Genomic DNA, 19,962 nt, shown 5'->3' with positions numbered 1-19,962 from the left:
ACAACACAAAGCCGGTGTCAATGTGTGTGTGTGGGGGGGGGAGCCCAGCTGGTCACGGTGCACAGAACCAGTCAGTGTGTGCGTGGGGGGAGCCCGTAGGTCACAGCGCAGAGCCGGTGTCGGGGGGGGGGGGGAGCCCTGAAGGTCACAGCACAGAGCCAGTGTCAATGGGGGTCAGGGGGAGGGGGAGCCCTGCAGGTCACAGCGCAGAGCCGGTGTCAATGGCGGGGGAGGGGGAGCCCTGCAGGTCACAGCGCAGAGCGGTGTCAGTGGGGGGGGAGCCCTGCAGGTCACAGCGCAGAGCGATGTCAGGGGGGGGGGAGCCCTGCAGGTCACAGCGCAGAGCGGTGTCAATGGCGGGGGGGGAGGGGGAGCCCTGCAGGTCACAGCGCAGAGCGGTGTCAATGGGGGGGGGAGGGGGAGCCCTGCAGGTCACAGCGCAGAGCGGTGTCAATGGGGGGGGGAGGGGGAGCCCTGCAGGTCACAGCGCAGAGCGGTGTCAATGGGGGGGGGGAGGGGGAGCCCTGCAGGTCACAGCGCAGAGCGGTGTCAATGGGGGGGAAAGGGAGCCCTGCAGGTCACAGCGCAGAGCGATGTCAATGGGGGGGGGGAGCCCTGCAGGTCACAGCGCAGAGCGGTGTCAATGGGGGGGGGAGGGGGAGCCCTGCAGGTCACAGCGCACAGAAACGCTGTTGGGCTGGGGGGGGGGGGGTCTGTAAAGTGGCCCTAGAGCGCCTACAACTCCCAGCATGCAACGCTCCACGCGGCGCCGCGTTTCCGGCCGCGCGGCACGCTGGGGGCTGTAGTGTCGCGCGGAGGGGCGCTCGGCGGGTCCCCATTTGCGGGAGGTGGCTGCTGTCCTCGCCGCTCGCTCGCTCGCTGTGGGGGCTGGGGGCGGGGCGCCGCGCGCGGGGCTCGCGCTCTCCGGCGCCGCGGGGAGGCCGCTCCGGCCGGGGGCGGCTGCGCAGTGCGGCGCCGGGCTGGAGGCAGTTAACCGTCGCGGCGTCCGGTCACACGCCCACCCCGGGGAGTGAGAGCGGAGCGGAGCGCAGCGCGAGGCGCAGCAGGGGAGCCTTCCCCGAGCGCAGTAACCGCTCTCCGGCCCCTCCGAACGGGGGCGTCCCTCGGGCCCCCCAGCAGGGAACCTCCCCCCTCAGACATAGAGTAGCGGGGGGCGCTGCCCCCACCCCCGTAGAAGAGCTCCCCAGCCCCTTCCCCCACCGAACAGGGGTCCCTCCTGCCCCCCTCAGCAGGGGGGTGCTGCTGCTCCCTTCCCCCAGCAGATCTCCAGCTCCCCTCACCCACTTTACAGGGGCGCTCTCCCCCCCACCCCCACGGCAGGGGGTGCTCTCCCCTTTGCCCCCTAGCATCAGGGAGTCTCTGATCCCCCATCTCAGCCGCCAGGGAGTGTCTCCCCCTGCGGGATGTTCTCCAGAAGGAGCCATGCTGATGTCAAGAAATCTACACAGAAAGCTCTGGACCCAAAGAAGGACGTCCTGACCCGCCTCAAGCACCTCAAAGCGCTGCTGGGTGAGTCGGGGTGGGGTGTCAGCAGGCAGGGTGCAGACCTTGGGGGCTTTAAACGAAGGGACTCTGTGTGTGGGGGTGAGGAGCTGTCAGTTGTCTTGCCAAGTACTCTTTCCCCTCCCCACTGGATTATTCCTCTCCACTGCAGGACTTTGTCCTACTGGGTGCTGAATATTGTATCCTGAGAGCAGGCGCCAATAAAAGGGGATTGAAAGATGCCACAGCAGCTCTGGGTCTGTCACTTCCTGCCATTCAATGAATGAGTCCATGGCTGAAATCCAGTTGCTCTGGTCAGGGCCATGGCTCTTACAAGCCAAGGGACTGCTGCTCCCAGGCTCTGAGGACATGCTTGTTAAGCTCTCAGATATATTTATTTTTGTTATGGTGGCACATAAAGGCCCCAAATCAGGGACCCACCTTGCTAGGCACTGAACGCACATGTAACAAAAAGACCTCCCTTGCCCCAAACAGCTTATAATCTAAGCATGAAGATGAAGGATGCCACAAGAAGACTGGGAAGGGGGACCTCAATGGACACATCATAGTCTCTCAGTAAAAAAAGCAATTAGTTTAAAAAATTGCTTTGAAATCTTTTTCTTTCTCCCAACTCCTCCCCAAAAGTGAATTGTCTCCGTTTGAGTGTGTGAGCATTTTCAGAGAATGGGGAAAAAACTGTTTTTGTTTCTTTCTCAGTTTTATTTTTGTGGTTTAAAAAAACTACCTTAGGTTCATATAAGTTAATCAAAGCAATTGATTTTTATTTCATTCCTTTGATTGTAGCCATACTATATAAATAATCAAGAAAAACTTCTTTTCCAAATAAAATCTACTGAGTAGTGTATACTGAGGCAAAACTTAAGCAAGGGGATAGTCTCCATCCCATTTTCTGCTTTACTTGTAAATGTTGCAGCTGATACTGTTATGATTAATGTCTCTTACATACATTTAAGCAAGTATCTTAAATTCTATTAGGATAAAAGGAAATGGCTGCTTTATAAAATCAGAATTCAGGATGTCTTCACTGTAGTCCAAACTATTAGTAGAAAAGGACACAATAGGATGGGTAAAACCTTTCAGGATGTTCCAGGAAATGTAACAAGATTATATCTAATTGAAGTGAAATATAAATCAGTTATTCAAATCACTTTAGTGACATTTTGATGGAATACTTTATTCTTACACTAAATTAACCTGTGAGTATTATGTGAACGTGGTTTAGGTGGAGATTGACAGAACAACAGGGTAAATAAAACTTGAACGCTTTTTAAAATTAAATAACTTATTTAAAAAAATAAATTTAAAAATTAAATATGAATTTGATAACCTACATTAAGGCCTAACTTTTAATGGATTATAGTAATAATTTAAATTTAAATAAAACAAAAATATGGCAACAAACCTGTACTGCTTGAAAAGATTTAAAGAAAGTCTAACCACTGAAGTGGTGGCTAAGCATCTGGAACCAGAACTTGCGGAAGTGCTAAGACCAGCTTTTGACAGCAGTAGCCTGTTCTGCAGGTACAGAGAGAATATTTTCTTCATTTCAGTTCATTGAACTAGTTTAGTTCAGTAGCTAGCTTATTCAAAGTTGAGACACCAGTTGGGAATTGAAAAGGTAGAAAAACTTGTTTTCCTCTTTCAAGCTATGAATAATGAAGAGGTCTGAGAGGATGAGATCTACTAGGTCTAAAATCTTGAAGCAATTAGTTCAGTTCACTATAGATAATATTTAATTGTTTAATAAATCAGTTAGCTTTAAGTACAAAATGTGTTTTGATAAACTTATTTTATACATGTACCCAGCACTTTAAGGTATTTTTATTTAACTAATAAAGAACTAATTTTAAAATGCTGTTTTTGCATTTTTTATTGAACTCCAATTTCCTTTCCAAATCTAGCTTGACACAAATCATGAGTAAAAAATTAATAAACTTGTACATAAATGTCATCCACTATTTTCTAACATCATAAAAATGTAAAACCTAAGAATCTGAATAAATGTGTATTCAGCTGTGTAGATGCTTAAATAAATGCTTATAGTTTTAGTGTATCGTTTTGGTTAGCAAAAAAATACCAAATTTAAAGTAAAGGTTATATTTATTTGCATATGAACGTGTTTTAATGATTATACCAACCAACGTGAACCAACTTTCCTTAGGAAAATAACTAAAAATACAAATACAGAACAAAATCAAAATCAGTTATTTAAATAGAGATTTCCTGCTTGCTGACTTAAATCATGATTTAAAATGGTGATTTAAATCACTTTGATTTAAATCAGTCCACTCTGGAGAACAAGCCCAACGTTTTTCTTCCCAGTGACTTAAAATAATAAAATCCAAAACAGCCCTTGCACAGTTAATTTCTTGTTGTGTCATATCAGTTGTATGGAAACAATCTATGTGCTGTGAAGATGTCCTTGATAAAAGGCACTATAGAAGAAACGTTTATAGTCCATTGATTATAGTTCTCTGAAATAAAAGATTTTGCCCAAATAGAGTCTTGTGACTTTCTGTACGTTCTGAACATGTTCTGTTTATCAGTATATAGAGAATTGGCAATATTAAAAATAAAACACAAACCAAAGTAACCAAATTCGTGTAAACTTTTTGCTTGTTTGCTTAGTCATTCTTTGATTACATTTGATTCTCACTCAGCCAAGAACATGAAATCATGCATCTTGGTTCATACGATAAGTAGGTGACATTATTACAGGGGGGTTAGTTACTCTTGATATCGACCTAAATAACTTAAGCTACTCATAGGCTAGAAATTTAATTATTTATTTATTTATATTTATTTAATTTTTAATTTTAATAGAAAATAAAAGTTTATGTAATTTTAAAAAGTGACCGTTGCTAAGAGTAAACTACACTGTCAATCACAAAATCCAAGCATATAAAGCAAAGAAATTAATAGTTAAGAATTAAAAAAAAAATACTGCCTAGATGAATGCATTCTCATCCATATAAAGAAATTTCATCACAGCACAACCCTAACTCCAACCCATGGTTTGCTGGGTTTTTTTAAAAGATTTTTGCTATCTTCATTTCAGTAGAGTTTTCTTTCAAGGGGTAGTCTTAAATGGGAATTATTATTAGCTAATATTTATCAACTGACATTTGAATTTTTTTGTGAAGTACTTATAATTGTTGTGTTGCGGGAATAAATTTGACTGTCATTTTAATATTGATAACCGTTAATTATTAGTAAAATAATGTATATATGTGAACTTGCATTAGAAGCAGGTCAACATGTGTCATTCATCTCAAATATAAAATTCTGTTTTTTTTTAAAAAGGGTTTTGTGTGAGTTTATTGGCGAAAGAATAGTATTTTTAGATTAGAGTGAAGGTTGTTGTGAGTAAATGCATTTCTTTATACTTAACAAATAAACACTTTCCTATTACGTGCAGTGTAAGATTTGAGGTCCTTAATTTTTCATTTCCACTGTTTGTTTTTTTTCTAAATAATGTGATAAGAAACTACGTTGTTATTTAACAGCTCTAATTGTTGTTTGAAACGAAGTTGCTGGGTTTTTTTGTTTTTGTTTTGGTCTTGTAAAGGTTTTGGAATTTCATAGTGTCTGTTTTGTTTTAAACATTTACTTTTGTTTTTAGTTTTTTCCTTTATCTACACAATAGGAAATATAAAGAAGTGGGATGGGATGGATCACCAGATTAAACTAAGAGAGCTGAAAATGGTTTCTTCAAAGCCTGTCTCATTTGTTATACACCTGACAAGATATATTCTTTAGGTAGCTAAACTAACAAAACATACATGTGCAGCATAGTCTAACTTCATTTCAGATGTTGTTTAATCAGCAAATCGTCAGATCCAAAACGAGAACCCACATAGGGTGTTTTTTTTTTGTTTTTTTTTTTGCACAGCTAAAGCCTTCTAGGCAACTCAATGTACTTCTGTCCCTTGGTTACACCATCTGAAAAATGTGGCGAATGATAATGCTTTCCAGTTAGCTAGTATTTTTTCATTTGTAGATCTTAAGTGCTTTACAAAGGCGAGTAAAAATAGGGATAATAATTCTATGTTTGGCCACAGTTCAGAAACTCGAGCCCATTTGTGTTAGAAAGCTGCAGTTTGTTGCTAAGAAGTCAAGTCAGAGGTCAGCAGTATGTTCTCAGCCCTGCCTTAAACTTCTGTGTAACCTTTGGCAAGTCATTTAAGCCCTGATCAACAAAGGCACTAAAGCACCTAAACTCCAGACTTAGGTGCCTTTAGGCTCAGATTTAGGTGCCTAAGACCCAGGTTTAGGCTCCACTCTGATCCACAAAACTCCTGCCAAACCCTTGTGGGTGTCTAAACTCATTCAGAGCCTAAGGGTATGTTTACACTAGTGCTTATGTCAGCAAACTTTTTGTCGCTCGGGGCGTGAAAAACACACACCCCTGAGCAACATACGTTTTGTCAGCATAAGCGCTCGTGTGCACAGCAATATGTCGGGAGATACTCTCCCACCGGCATAGCTACTGCTACTCATTGAGTTGGTTTGATGATGTCCTATCGACATAACGTGGCTACACAAGCGATCAAGATGTATTGGTACAGCTCAGCTGCTGTAATCTTGTAAGTGTAGACATGGCCTAAGTTTTCAATGTAGAAGTTCTCTAGATACCTATGTGTCTGCCTCATGCCCAGGCTCCCGTCCAGTAGGTGTGCTCAGGGGCTGCTTACCAGATCAGGCCCCGTTCACAATCTGGACACTGGATAAGAAAGTGGTGGTGGGCCACCTTATAAGGTTTATCCCAGTGGTTAGAGTACTCACCTAGGATGTGGGAGACCCAGATTCAATTCCCCCCTCTCTGCCAGAAGTGTGGGAGGATTTACACAGGGGTCTCCCAGCTTTCATGAGACTGCTTTGACCACTGAGCTATGAGCTATTCTGTTGTGGGGTTTCCTTAGTCTCTCCTGTTGAAGCTGTTCCACTATGGACAAATAATTTAAAGTTATTGGGACAGGGGGCTTGGATCCCAGTGGGTGCCTTAACCACCAGACTACACAGTTAATCTCTTTCCCTCCAGTGATTGTGGATAAATACTTGAATGACTTTGTAACCTGGTGGTTAGGCCACCCATCTTGGAGGTGAGAGACCTAAGGTCCAATCCTGCTGCTCCAATAACTTTTTAAATGCTTTATCCACAGTGGAATGGCTTCAGCAGGAGAGAGCAAGAGGCCCTGCATCAGACTATCCCATAGTTCAGTGGTTAGAGTACTGTCCTGAAAGCTGAGAGATCCCTGTTCAAATCCTTTCTTCCCCCTCTGCCTGAGGGTAGAAATGAACCTTGATCTCAGATCTCAGGCAAGTGCTCTAACCACTAGACTAAAAGTTATAAGGTTGGCACCACCTCTATCTTGTCTGGCCATTTTATGTGGAGCAAGGTAAGACAACTAACTTATTCCTGTAAGAAACTACTTAGGTACCTAAGCCACCTGACTGGAGGAAAGGGATCCCTGCTTATGGATTGCTCAGCAGAAAGAGGTGCCTCTCTGCATCTTGGAATTAGGCACTGAATGCTGTGAGAAGGGTGGGGCTTACAACACCTCTTTGGCATTTTCCATTGGCTAGTTTAGGCAGCTCCCTGCCTAGTGTTCTGTTTTTTGTACATTGTATTCTAACATGCCTATCTGTCTCCATTCATTATATATGGAGTGTAGGCTCCTACCTCAGGTCTTGTGGATTCCATTGTTCTGTGATTTTGGTTTCTAGATGCTTAAAACTTAGGCATCACAAAAAAACAAAAAAACAAATCATTCTGGGATGTATTAGCCGGAATGTTGTAAGGAAGACACAAGAATTCTTCTGCTCTACTCCGCTCTGATTAGGCCTCAACTGGTGTATTGTGTCCAGTTCTGGGCACCACATTTCAGAAAGGATGTGGACAAATTGGAGAGTCCAGAGAAGAGCAACAGAAATGATTAAAGGTCTAGAAAACATGACCTATGAGGGAAGATCGAAAAAATTGGGTTTGTTTAGTCTGAAAAAGAGAAGTCTGAGAGGGAACATGATAAGTTTTCAAGTACATAAAGGTTGTTACAAGGAGGAGGGAGAAAAATTGTTGTCCTTAACCTCTGAGGTTAGGACAAGAAGCAATGGGCTTAAATTGCAGCAAGGGTGGTTAGGTTGGACATTAGGAAAAACTTCCTGCCAGAGTGGTTAAGCACTGGAATAAATTTCCTAGGGAGGTTGTGGAATCTCCATCATTGGGGATTTCAAGGGCAGGTTGGACAAACACCTGTCTGGGATGGTATAGATAATACTTAGTCCTGCCATGAGTGCAGGGGACTGGACTAGATGACCTCTCGCAATCCCTTCCAGTTCTATGATTCTATAAGCACAGTAACAACGAGGAGTCCGGTGGTACCTTAAAGACTAACAGATTTATTTGGATATAAGCTTTTGTGGGTAAAAAACCTACTTCTTCAGATTTTTACCCATGAAAGCTTATGCCCAAATGTGTTGGTCTTTAAGGTGCCACCGGATGCCTCGTTGTTTTTGTGGATACAGACTAACACGGCTACCCCTCAGTTATAAGCACAATAGCATACAGCATAGTGGTCAGTAAAGAAATAAAAGAAAAACAAGTGAACCAGGAACAAAATTATCTACTCTAGTTCTTATTAGATTTAAGAGCCCAATATCTCTTTTTATTACTCATTTTTGTTTTTGTCCGTGGTCCAATAAGAACTTGCCAGTAAATTCACTCTTCCGGAAACGGTTACCAGAGCATCTTGCTCTGCTAATCTTTTAAGTTTAAGAGGTAATGAGAGGGAGGATGAGTTTCCATCTTATGGTTAACTAATTTTTGTCAGTGACATTTAGAGAGAGAGAGAAACATTTAAAAATGTATTTCATACTCTACAATGTCAGCCTGAGGAAATATTTAAATGAAAGAGTTTTAGAAAAAGTTTCCACTAGTTAATTTTTATCAGTGGGAGCCATAGTATAGGAAATGCGCCAGATATATTAATCATGTTTACCATTGTGTTCCAGTGGTAAAAAGTGTGAAAGATACCAGTGTGGCTGACTGTGTATCAGTATCAGGGAGGGATCTTCTAAAATTCCCTAGTGTAGTTAAGGCCCAAGAAGTCCTCTGTAAAGTCCTCTAGTCACAGAACAAATAAAGTATGGATAGTAGCAATGCAAGTTTTCCCTCACTGCCCTTCTGGTACTCCTTACTTGAAGGGATCATCTCTGTGCAGGAATAGTTTAGTCTCTTATCCTGTTAAATCAGTGTTTTTCTGAGACTGACAATGATTGTCTGTGGTTTATGAGCCTATATCCACCAAATTGGGTTGAGACCACCAAACTAATTTCAGTTTTCATTAAATGAGTTTCTATGGATAGTGGCTTTTGATCTTTGACTGAGGCTGTCTCTACACTATGCACCTTTTAGTGACACATCTGTGCCGCTAAAAGGTGCACAGTGTAGCCGCTCTTTGTTGACAGCAGAGAGCTCTCCTGCCAACAAAAAACTTCCACCCCCAACGAGCAGCGACGGTAGCTTTGTCGGCAGGAGAGCTCTTCCGCCGACAAAGCGCTATTCACACCAGCGCTTTTGTCATTCGGGAGTGGGGTATTTTTTTCACACACCTGAATGACAAAAGTTTTAGCGATGAAAGTCCAGTATAGACAAAGCCTTAGAGATGGGAGGCTTTCTTAGGAAAATATAATTAACCCAGGATTGTGAAAACCTAGTGGGTTTCTATATGTTTGGGATTTTTTTAAGAGAGAATTTCAGTCCAATAAATTTTGTCATATATATCTCATGCTGAAGTTTACGTGATCATAACATGTATTTCAAAGGGGGGTTTATATTAGAAACATTGGACTGCAGTTTCAGTAATGAGAACATTGAGTTTCTTATGTGTTAGGAAATAATGAAAAAGTTTCAGAATTGTTTAGAATACTGAGGGGAATGGCAATGGGTTGAATCACTGGTGATTAGACGGGGGTTTTGCCAGTGGATAGAATCAACTGCCTTTATTTGTTGGAGAAGATTTGGAATTACAAACTTTTAACAAAGCTAAAAAGTAGACATGTTGAAGATGGGCAGGGTGTCTAATAGCATGATTCTGAATAAAGCTTGCAATCTTGCCTTTTATTTTAGTCTTCAAATGGTTGAATTCAGTCAGTGATTGTTATTCTAATTGTAGTAAATCTGAAAGCTGCTGATCAATAAGTGTTTAGATATGTAAAGTCAGTTATCTACTAATGCTTTAAAATTGAAGGGAGTGGTAGTAAAGGAATTGAATGGATTGAAGTGATGAAAATAATTCTAATGTGAAGGGAATATTGTTAAAAGTTAAGCAACAAGAAGGTTGGTACTCAGCATTAAAAAAAGTGAAGAAAATCTATTCCTTTCTTTGTATTCTTAAAGATCAAATAAGATACTTAAAATTTCATTCAGTATTGAAATTGAAGAAGAGAATATTGAGCTTGATCCTTCAGGTGCTGTCTCTGATGCCTTAATTGAAATGTGGCCATGACAGTGATTTTATGTCTCTGTTCTGGGTCTTCTGCACAGCTCTTCATAATCAGTTTAATTGAGAAGCAGTCTCTATTCATCTTTGACACCCAGAAATGACAAAGGCTCAATCTGTGATAACAATAGGTACTACTACTAAAAAAACAGGGTTTTAAATGAATAGTAGACCAAATTGAACAGGGAAGTGGGCAGAACCACAGAAACTGAGGGGGAAGAAGAAGTCTGAAAAGTTAAAAACATTGACACTGCTGCTTCATTTGGCTAGGGAAAGTTTCATTAGAAAGAAATGGAAGACCCTATGTCCCTGGAGCTTCCAACTCATGTTGTCATGGAGTTGCAAGATTGAGGAAGTTCTGCCACCAGACAAGCCTTATGTATTTGACTCTTTTTTTCCTCTCTTCTCTCCATCTGACGACTGGTCCACACAGGGGGTGGGGATCGATCTAAGATACGTAACTTCAGCTATGCTATTTGTGTAGCTGAAGTCGAAGTATCTTAGTTCGACTTACCTGGCCGTCCTCACGGCAGCGAGTCGACTGCCGCAGCTCCCCTGTCGACTCCGCTTACTCCTCCTGCTGAGGTGGAGTGCGGACGTCTATTTGGGGATTGATTTATCGCGTCTAGACGAGACATGATAAATCGATCCCCGATAGATCGATTACTACCTGCCGATCCAGCAGGTAGGGTAGACGTGGCGTGAGAGAGCTCCATTCACCAGTGTAAGATTCCACCTATGCTGGTAGAATCGTGTCTCTGTATTCCTCTCGTTGCTGTGAGGGTGCACAGTGTGGAGGAGGACAGACATGAGTTTTCATTGGGTGCAACAGAATAAGAAAATCCAGTGATCTTACACACACTAGTGCTCAGAATTTTGTTTACCTCAATTGATCATTTGCACCAGAACTGACAACTTGTGTGCAGAATTTTAGCAGAACATTAATTATACTGGAACTGGCTGCCACTGGTGCAGTAAAAAGAGAGTGTTGCTGTTGAATGCCCTTTTGACCTTTTGTCATTCAAAGTTGCAAATTGTTTCTCTGTACTCTGCAAGAGAATTTTAGGAACAAAATAGCTTGGAAGGAAAAGGATGTAGCTATAAAAATGTATGCTTATCTCAGAATAACAATAATTTTGTGAGTGGTTATCTGCCCTGTTGTTAATGAGTTTATTTTTTGATTAGGCATTCCACCCTTCACTCCCCCATGAATAGAAGGGAAAGTTTTTTATGATCTCATCTCTTTCATGCGAAATCCTGTAAATGGAAGCCTTGTTTTCTACTAGCTGTTGTATTTAACAGAAGGCATTCAGAGAGAGGAATAAAACATTTAGTTTGCAAATTCAAGACCTGTATTTGTAGGAAACAATTGGCACATAAAACACTTTCCATGGGTAGATCACTTTCATAGTACAGACATACAACAAAAATCTTGGCCCTTCAAAATGTACAAATAGGAAGTCAACAAAAACTATTATTTTACATTCTGAAATTGTACAATGTTGTGGAGCTGTCTTTTTCCAATTAGTCTCTATAACTTTGATTAAAATAAGGACTGGCCCCTTGAGAAATGGCACCATAATAGAGAGAAACACGGAACAACAGAACATGTATTATTTACCATGCTGTTATTCCCAGTGCATTGTTAGATACACTCATTGGGTTTGGCCTACCATGACCAGAGTGGATTAAAAATTGATTAAGTAAAAAAACTTGTTTAAAAAAATTGTCTGTCTATCTGTCTGTCTGTCTATCTGTCTGCTTAAAATTAAATTTGAAATCATGGCCTGCTTTATGATCCATTAACATAAATAGACAAGATACTGCATCAGCAATTCCTCAAATTTTAATGAGTTAAAGAGTGTTGATGCTTTTTTCGAATTACATACAGAATCGGAGTGAAACATCTCAAAAGTTTGAGATTAACTCAAGCTTTATAAATATGTCACAATGTCACGTACTGCATTAAGTGTTCTATTTTCAATCTTTACAATGCGGCAAATGCTGGTATTTGCATTTTTCAAATATAAGTACTGTACTTTCAGTTTTTGTTGTGCAGAAGGGGTTCCCTGAGGGGGTTGTGAGGTTATTACATGGGGGGGTCGTGAGCTGTCAGCCTCCATCCCAAACCCTTCTTTGCTTCTAGCATTTATAATGGTGTTAAATATATTAAAAAGTGTTTTTAATTTATAAAGGGGGGTTGCACTTAGAGGCTTGCTATGTGAAATGGGTCACCAGTACAAAGGTTTGAGAACCACTGCCTTAATCTCTGAAAACTCATGGCGATTGGGGGAGGTCCCAGATGACTGGAAAAAGGCTAATGTAGTGCCCATCTTTAAAAAAGGGGAGGAGGAGGATCCGGGGAGCTACAGGCCAGTCAGCCTCACCTCAGTCCCTGGAAAAATCATGGTGCAGGTCCTCAAGGAATCAATTCTGAAGCACTTAGAGGAGTGGAAAGTGATCAGGAAACGTCAGCATGGATTCGCCAAGGGCAAGTCATGCCTGACTAAACTAATTGCCTTCTATGAGGAGATAACTTGGTCTGTTGATATGTTATTCCTAGACTTTAGCAAAGCTTTTGATATGATCTCCCACAGTATTCTTGCCGGCAAGTTAAAGTAGTATGGGCTGGATGAATGGACTGTAAGGTGGATAGAAAGCTGGCTAGATTGTCGGGCTCAACGGGTAGTGATCAATGGCTCCATGTCTACTTGGTAGCCGGTATCAAGCGGAGTTCCCCAAGGATCGGTCCTGGGGCCGGTTTTGTTCAATATCTTCATTAATGATCTGGAGGATGGTGTGGACTGCACTCTCAGCAAGTTTGCAGATGACACTAAAGTGGGAGGAGTGGTAGATATGCTGGAGGGTAGGGATAGGATACAGAGGGACCTAGACAATTAGAGGATTAGGCCAAAAGAAACCTGATGAGGTTCAACAAGGACAAGTGCAGAGTCCTGCATTTAGGACAGAAGAATCCCATGCACTGCTACAGACTAGGGACTGAATGGCTGGACAGCAGTTCTGCAGAAAAGGTCCTAGGGGTTACAGTGGATGAGAAGCTGGATATGAGTCAACAGTGTGCCCTTGTTGCAAGAAGGCTAACGGCATTTTGGATTGTATAAGTAGGGGCATTGCCAGCAGATCGAGAGACATGATCATTCCCCTCTATTCGACATTGGTGAGGCCTCATCTGGAGTACTGTGTCCAGTTTTGCGCCCCACACGAGGGATAGCTCAGTGGTTTGAGCATTGGCCTACTAAACCCAGGGTTGTGAGTTCAATCCTTGAGGGGGCCATTTGGGTAACTGGGGTAAAAATCTGGGGATTGGTCCTGCTTTAAGCAGGGGGTTCGACTAGATGACCTCCTGAGGTCCCTTCCAACCCTAATATTCTGTGATTCTATAAGGATGTGGAAAAATTGGAAAGAGTCCAGCGGAGGGCAACAAAAATGATTAGGGGGCTGGAACACATGACTTATGAGGAGAAGCTGAGGGAACTGGGATTGTATAGTCTGCAGAAGAGAAGAATGGGTGAGGGGGGATTTGATAGCTGCTTTCAACTACCTGAAAGGGGGTTTTAAAGAGAATGGATCTAGACTTTTTCTCAGTGGTGGCAGATGACAGAACAAGGAGTAATGGTCTCAAGTTGCAGTGAGGGAGGTTTAGGCTGGATATTAGGAAAAACTTTTTCACCAGGAGGGTGGTGAAGCACTGGAATGGGTTACCTAGGGAGGTGATGGAATCTTCCTTAGAGGTTTTTAAGGTCAGGCTTGGCAAAGCCCTGGTTGGGATGATTTAGTTGGGAATTGGTCCTGCTTTGAGCAGGGGGTTGGACTGGATGACCTCCTGAGGTCCCTTCCAACCCTGATATTCTATGATTCTAATTGCTTTTGATTTCAGCTTAGTGAGCACATCAGAGAGAGTATTTTCTTCATTTGAACTAATTAATTAAAAGTTGACAAACTGTTTGGGAGTTAAAATAGCAGGCAAGCTTTTCTTCCGGTCTCTAAACTAAAACCAGTTGGGAGAGGATGAGAGCTAATTCTAAAAACTTATAGGACAGGGATCACATTTTCAAAGGTATTTCGGCACTTAAGGATGCAAAAAGATGCCTAGTGAGATTTTCAACAATCTGAATCTTGAGGTGCTGTTGAAAAATTCGACCGATAGTGATCAAAAGCAATATGGCAATCCATTAACTACATGTAGTAGTTCCTATGTTTTAATAAATAAGTTTTAAAAATGTTTTTATAAACTTATTTGTTTATGTATGCAGCCCTTTACGGTAGCTTTGTTTGTTCTAATTAAATAATCTTAATGCTTTTTTGGCTTTTTAATTGGATTCCAGTTTCCATTCAGAAGCAGCTTGACACATGAGTAAAAATTATCTAGTAAATAAATGTCATTCCACCATTTTCTAACATAAAAAAAAGTAAAAAATGAAGAAGCTGAACAAATATATATTGAGCGATATAATTGCTGAAATAAATGTGCATAGATACTTTTTGCTTACTGGGACAATACACTGTATCAAATTTAGGGTAAAGTCTATATTTAGTATCAAATTAACATATTTTAGTTGTTATACCAATCAGCTATATGGAATCTTATTTTAGGAAAATAACTAAAGAATACAAATGCAAAACCAGTATAGATCAATTATTTAAATAAAGGTTTCCAGCTTGTTAATTTAAAACAGTGATTTAAATAATTTTGATTTAAATCAATCCTCCCTGACCATGATTTTTAGACAAGTGTATACTAGTGCCTTATTGCATACTGGTGATGACCCTTGACTTTGCCACTCAAGCATATGGTTTTATGGTAAATATGAGTGAGGGTGAGTTGAGTGTGTGATGTGTTGGGAGATTTTGTGTTGATTTGTGCTTGTGACAAATGAGGCACGTCTTTTGCTATCTGTGTTTGGGGTTCTTGTGTGTGCTGGTTGTGTGATTAGTTTTGGAGAACTATGGCAGTTGAGCCAAGTAATCCACCATTTGTGCATTCCCCCTTACACAATCAAAGAAACTGTTGCATATATATTAGCTGTAGAGTAAGGGTGGTGATTGGTGGAGTTACTTCTCAAAGGTTCTCAACCTTCTTTTACCCAGGGGCCCCGTAAATTTAAATAGACAAACCTGCAGACCTCCAACCAGAGGTGATGCGTGGGGAAGGGTCATGTGATGTCACGTGCTCCCCCGATTTTTGCCTTCCATTGGGCTCTGCTCCCTGAAGTGCTGATGTAGCAGGGCAGAGCAGTGGTATATCTCCTTGGCTAGCTGTTGTCTGCTTGTGGAGTCAGTGGCTGAGAGGTAACCTCTTCTGAAGGCAGGGAGAGATCTCTCTTCTGCAGTGACACTGCAAGTTTTGGTAGTGCTTCCTCCCTCCCCTAGCCAAGACAGGCTGTGTGGCCCACTGAAGTGAGTCAAGGGATAGAGGAGGTGTGGCACTCAGGGCTGAAGCCCAGTTTATTTTGGCAGAACCCTTGAAACTGGCTTACTGACTCCCAGGGAGCTATGCACTCCTGGTTGAGAACTAGTGGACTAGGACTCTTGTCATGGCTTAGGGCTTGGCTACACTTACAAATTTGCAGCGCTGCAGCAGGGTGTGAAAACACACCCTCTCCAGCGCTGCAAATTGCGGCGCTGCAAAGCGCCAGTGTGGTCAAAGCCCCAGCGCTGTCCGTTATTCCCCACAGGGAGGTGGAGTACGGACAGCGCTGGGAGAGCTCTCTCCCAGCGCTGGTGCTTTGACTACACTTAGCGCTTCAAAGCGCTGCCGCGGCAGCGCTTTGAAGTGCTAAGTGTAGCCACAGCCTTAGTTACATGCCTTAGGGCTAGTCTACACTGGCAACGCTAAAGAGCTGCCGCAGCAATGCTTTAACGTGCCTTGTGTGGTTGTGACACAGCGCTGGGAGAGAGCTCTCCCAGGGCTCTAAAAAACCCACCTCCATGAGGGGCGTAGCTCCCAGCGCTGGTGCACTGTCTACACTGGCGCTTTACAGCGCTGAAACTTGCTGCACTCGGGTGTTTTTTTTCTTGGTAAAGGTGTAGTCAAGGTCAAGACTCCAGAGAAGAAAATTTAAAAAAAAATTAATGATGGTAGTAAGTAAATAAAAAGATTTTGGAATCGTTTCCAAAGCATCTGGCAGTCTGGATTTGGCTGCCTATTGACTACCCCTACCTTAGAGTGACACATAAGTCAGCAGTCCTGGAATCTTATTATATAGATAAGCGGTAGTTCTGCGTAAATAAATGATAAAGATTAACAGACTTTTATGGTGATACCAGTTTTTCTGTAAGGCCTGGTCTACACTACGAGTTTGTCGTATTTAGCAGCATTAAATCGAATTAACCCTGCACCCGTCCACACAATGAAGCCATTTTTGTCGACATAAAGGGCTCTTAAAATTGATTTCTGTACTCCTCCCCGACGAGGGGAGTAGCACTGAAATGGACATTGCCATTTCAAATTAGGGTTAGTGTGGCCGCAATTCGACGCCATTGGCCTCCAGGAGCTATCCCAGCGTGCACCATTGTGACCGCTCTGGACAGCAATCTGAACTCGGATGCACTGACCAGGTAGACAGGAAAAGCCCTGCGAACTTTTGAATTTTATTTCCTGTTTGCCCAGCGTGCAGCGCTGATCAGCACAGGTGACTATGCAGTCCCAGAATCAAAAAAGAGCTCCAGCCTGGACCGTACGGGAGATACTGAATCTGATCTCTGTATGGGGAGATGAATCTGTTCTATCAGAACTCCGTTCCAAAAGATGAAATGCCAAAACATTTGAAAAAATCTCCAAGGCCATGATGGACAGAGGCCACAACAGGGACTCAACACAGTGCTGCGTGAAACTCAAGGAGCTGAGACAAGCGTACCAGAAAGCCAAAGAATCAAATGGATGCTCACGGAGGGAGGGGCGACTGACGACTGTAGCTATTCCATGGTTCTCACACTCTCCGAAAACCATTTGAATTCTGGGCTGAGCTCCCAATGCCTGAAGGGTCAAAAACATTGTTGCAGGTGGTTCAGGGTATATGTCAGCCCTCCTCCGCTCCCATAGGCGCCGACTTATATGGGGCTCTGGGGCTTTAGCCCCAGGAATATTCCCAAGCAGGGGCTCTGCCCCACCAATGTTTTCTCCCCTGCTTGGAGCGCACCCGCCGCCGCCGCCGCCACCGTCGCCACGGCTGGAGCTTCCCCCCTCCCCGCCCGGCAGGGGCGGCTCTAGGCACCAGCAAAACAAGCTGGTGCCTAGAGCTGGGGCCCCAGCTCATCCTGCCGCTGCGAGCCGAGGAGCGGCCCGTCCCCTGCAGCCGGGGCAGGGCCGCGCTACCGGCTCCGCTTGGGGGAGAGGGATGGCCCCTTACCGGTAGCGCGGCCCCGCCTGGCTGCAGAGGACGGGCCGCTCCTCCTCCGCCCGGGTCCTACACAGCGCAGCAGCAGCAGCTTGGCTGGGGGGGGGCGGGGCTAAGCTCCGCCCCGCTCAGAGCCGCGTGGTCAGGGGGCGGGGCTGGGAGCTCCGGGCCGAGCGGCTCCTCCCCTGACCACGCGGCTCTGAGCGGGGAAGAGCTCAGCCCCCTCCGGGAGCCATGCGGCTGCAGCGCTGTGCAGGGCCGCTTCTCGAGGCGCGCAGTGAGCGGGGGGTAAGCAGCCGGGGCCGGGGGGTTGGCTAAGGGGCAGGGAGTCCCGGGGACACTCAGGGGGCAGGGAGGGGGCACAGGTTCTGTGGGGGGAGGGGCGGTCAGGGGCCAGGGAAGGGGGGTTGGATTGGGGGGGTCTCAGGGAGGTGGTTGTCAGGCACCCCCCGACCCCATTACCCCCCAGGCCCAGCCCTGACCCCCAGCTCCAAGCCCAGCCCCACTGAGATGGGCACCCCCCCAAACCCATCCTCCCCACCCAGCCCTGTCCCCCAGCTCCAAGCCCAGCCACTCTGAGGTGGGCACCCCCCCAAACCCATCCTCCCCACCCAGCCCTGACCCCCAGCTCCAAGCCCAGCCCCTCGGACCTGGGCACACCCCCGGCCCCATCCCCCTCACAGCCCTGACCCCCAGCTCTGAGCCCAGCCCATCTGATCCGGACATCCCCCTGTACCCATTCCCCCCACAGCCCTGACCCCAGCTCCGAGCCCAGCCCCTCTGATCCGGACACCCCCTGTACCCATTCCTCCCACAGCCCTGACCCCCAGCTCCGAGCCCAGCCCCTCTGATCCGGACATCCCCCTGTACCCATTCCTCCCACAGCCCTGACCCCCAGCTCCGAGCCCAGCCCCTCTGATCCGGACACCCCCCTGTACCCATTCCCCCCACAGCCCTGACCCCAGCTCTGAGGCGAGCCCCTCTGAGCCAGACAACCTCCGACCCCATCTCCCCACAGTCCTGAGCCCAGCCCCTGTGAGCCAGGCACCCCCCAGAGCCCAGCTCCCCACCCAGCCCTGGGCAACAGCAGCACCACCTCCAGGCAGTGACAGCCCATTGGCACCAACCATCACCCAGCAACAGCCCATTATGTAATTGCAAATGTAGACAGACCAGTAAAGCATTTAATGTTTTTAAATAATGTATTTGGTGTATTTTCAAATTATTACAAATTAATTTTCACTAGTTATTTTTTACATTTCCAAATACATGTTACTATAGTATTGCAACTTTTTTTTATGGAAGGGGCCCCCAAAATTGCTTTGCCCCAGGCCCCCTGAATCCTCTGGGCGGCCCTACCCAGTGTGTGTGAGGAGCTGGGGAGGGACGGAAACGGGGTCCCCTGGAGCCGAGCCCGGGCTGCGATGGCGGCGAGGGGCTCCTGGAGTGTGTGAGGAGGTGAGCGGCCGGCTGGGTTCGTCGGTGCTGAGCAGGTAGCCCCGCAGCCGGAGATCCTTGCCTTCCCTCCTGCCGGGGCTGGGCCAGGGCACCGTGAGGCTGAAGAGCAGCAGGTCCAGGGGGCTCTCCAGGTCCTCGGCTGCCAGCAGCCAGACAGTAAAACAGAAGGTTTATTAGATGACAGGAACACAGTCTAAAACAGAGCTTGTAGGTACAGAAAACAGGACCCCTCAGTCAGGTCCATCTTGGGGGGTGGGGAGCCCAGACCCAAGTTCTGGGCCTCTCCCGATTTCCCCAGCCAGCTCCAAACTGACACTCCCTCATCTGGCCTTTGTGTCTCTTCCGGACAAGGAGGCCACCTGATCTCTTTGTCCCCAACACCGTCAGTTGGCACTTTGCAGGGGAAACTGAGGCACCCACACAGTATTCAGAGAAAACATTAAGAACATTCCCACTTTGTCACAACAGGTGCAACAAAATTTAATACTGTATATTAAAGCAGGCAAGTGCTGCTTCTGACTTTCCACTTTTAATTGACCCTTGTAATCTTGTAGTGCTGACGCATTGTAGCTTCATTTTATATCAGCTTACAGGGTGAGAGCGGGGGGGGGGGGGACACCACCATTTTGGGCCCCACCAAAAATTATACGAACCTGCCGCCTGTGCCCGCTCCCTCCCTCTGTGAAAGCAAAGGGAAAAAAATCCTTTCTCACCTTTTTTCAATGTCACCGTATGTCTACTGGATGCTGCTGGCAGACGCGGTGCTGCAGTGCTACACAGCAGCATCCCTTTCCCTTGCCTTGCGGGCGGCAGATGGTGCAGTATGACTGGTATCCATCATTGTTGTCCTGTGGGTGCTCCTGGCTGGCCTCGGTGAGGTTGGTCGGGGACGCTTGGGCAAAAATGGGAATGACTCCAGGTCATTCTCTTCTTTAAGTTTTGTGTAATGGAGATTCAGTCCTGCCTGGAATATCATGCCAGGTGGAGACTTCTGCCTCAGGGATGCTTGCTCTGTTTCTCTATGCTGTTGGGTGGGGGGAGGGAAACTAATATTTATATAATGCCAAACAAGCATTAATTCCCTTGTGGAGTAAGGGAATATTCTTTCCATTTAACAGATG

General features: G+C 45.2%; 1 protein-coding gene across 2 annotated transcripts in view; it reads left to right on the top strand.

The window, feature by feature from the left end:
• Nucleotides 1–1,139: 1,139 nt before the first annotated feature.
• RALGAPA2 (Ral GTPase activating protein catalytic subunit alpha 2) overlaps nucleotides 1,140–19,962 on the top strand; it is a 311,093-nt gene continuing 292,270 nt past the window's right edge. The window contains exon 1 of one of the 2 annotated variants that reach the window (XM_045011212.1): nucleotides 1,140–1,530. In XM_045011212.1, coding sequence (XP_044867147.1) covers nucleotides 1,425–1,530 — 106 coding nt within the window. In that variant the 5' untranslated portion in view covers nucleotides 1,140–1,424. The remainder of the gene's footprint in view (nucleotides 1,531–19,962) is intronic. The other variant, XM_045011213.1, reaches the window with a different exon arrangement.

Source organism: Mauremys mutica, chromosome 3 (genome assembly GCF_020497125.1).
Source record: "Mauremys mutica isolate MM-2020 ecotype Southern chromosome 3, ASM2049712v1, whole genome shotgun sequence".
NCBI lineage: Eukaryota > Metazoa > Chordata > Testudines > Geoemydidae > Mauremys > Mauremys mutica.
The sequence above is the reverse complement of the archived record's forward strand: the minus strand, read 5'-3'. Positions and strand labels throughout refer to the sequence as shown.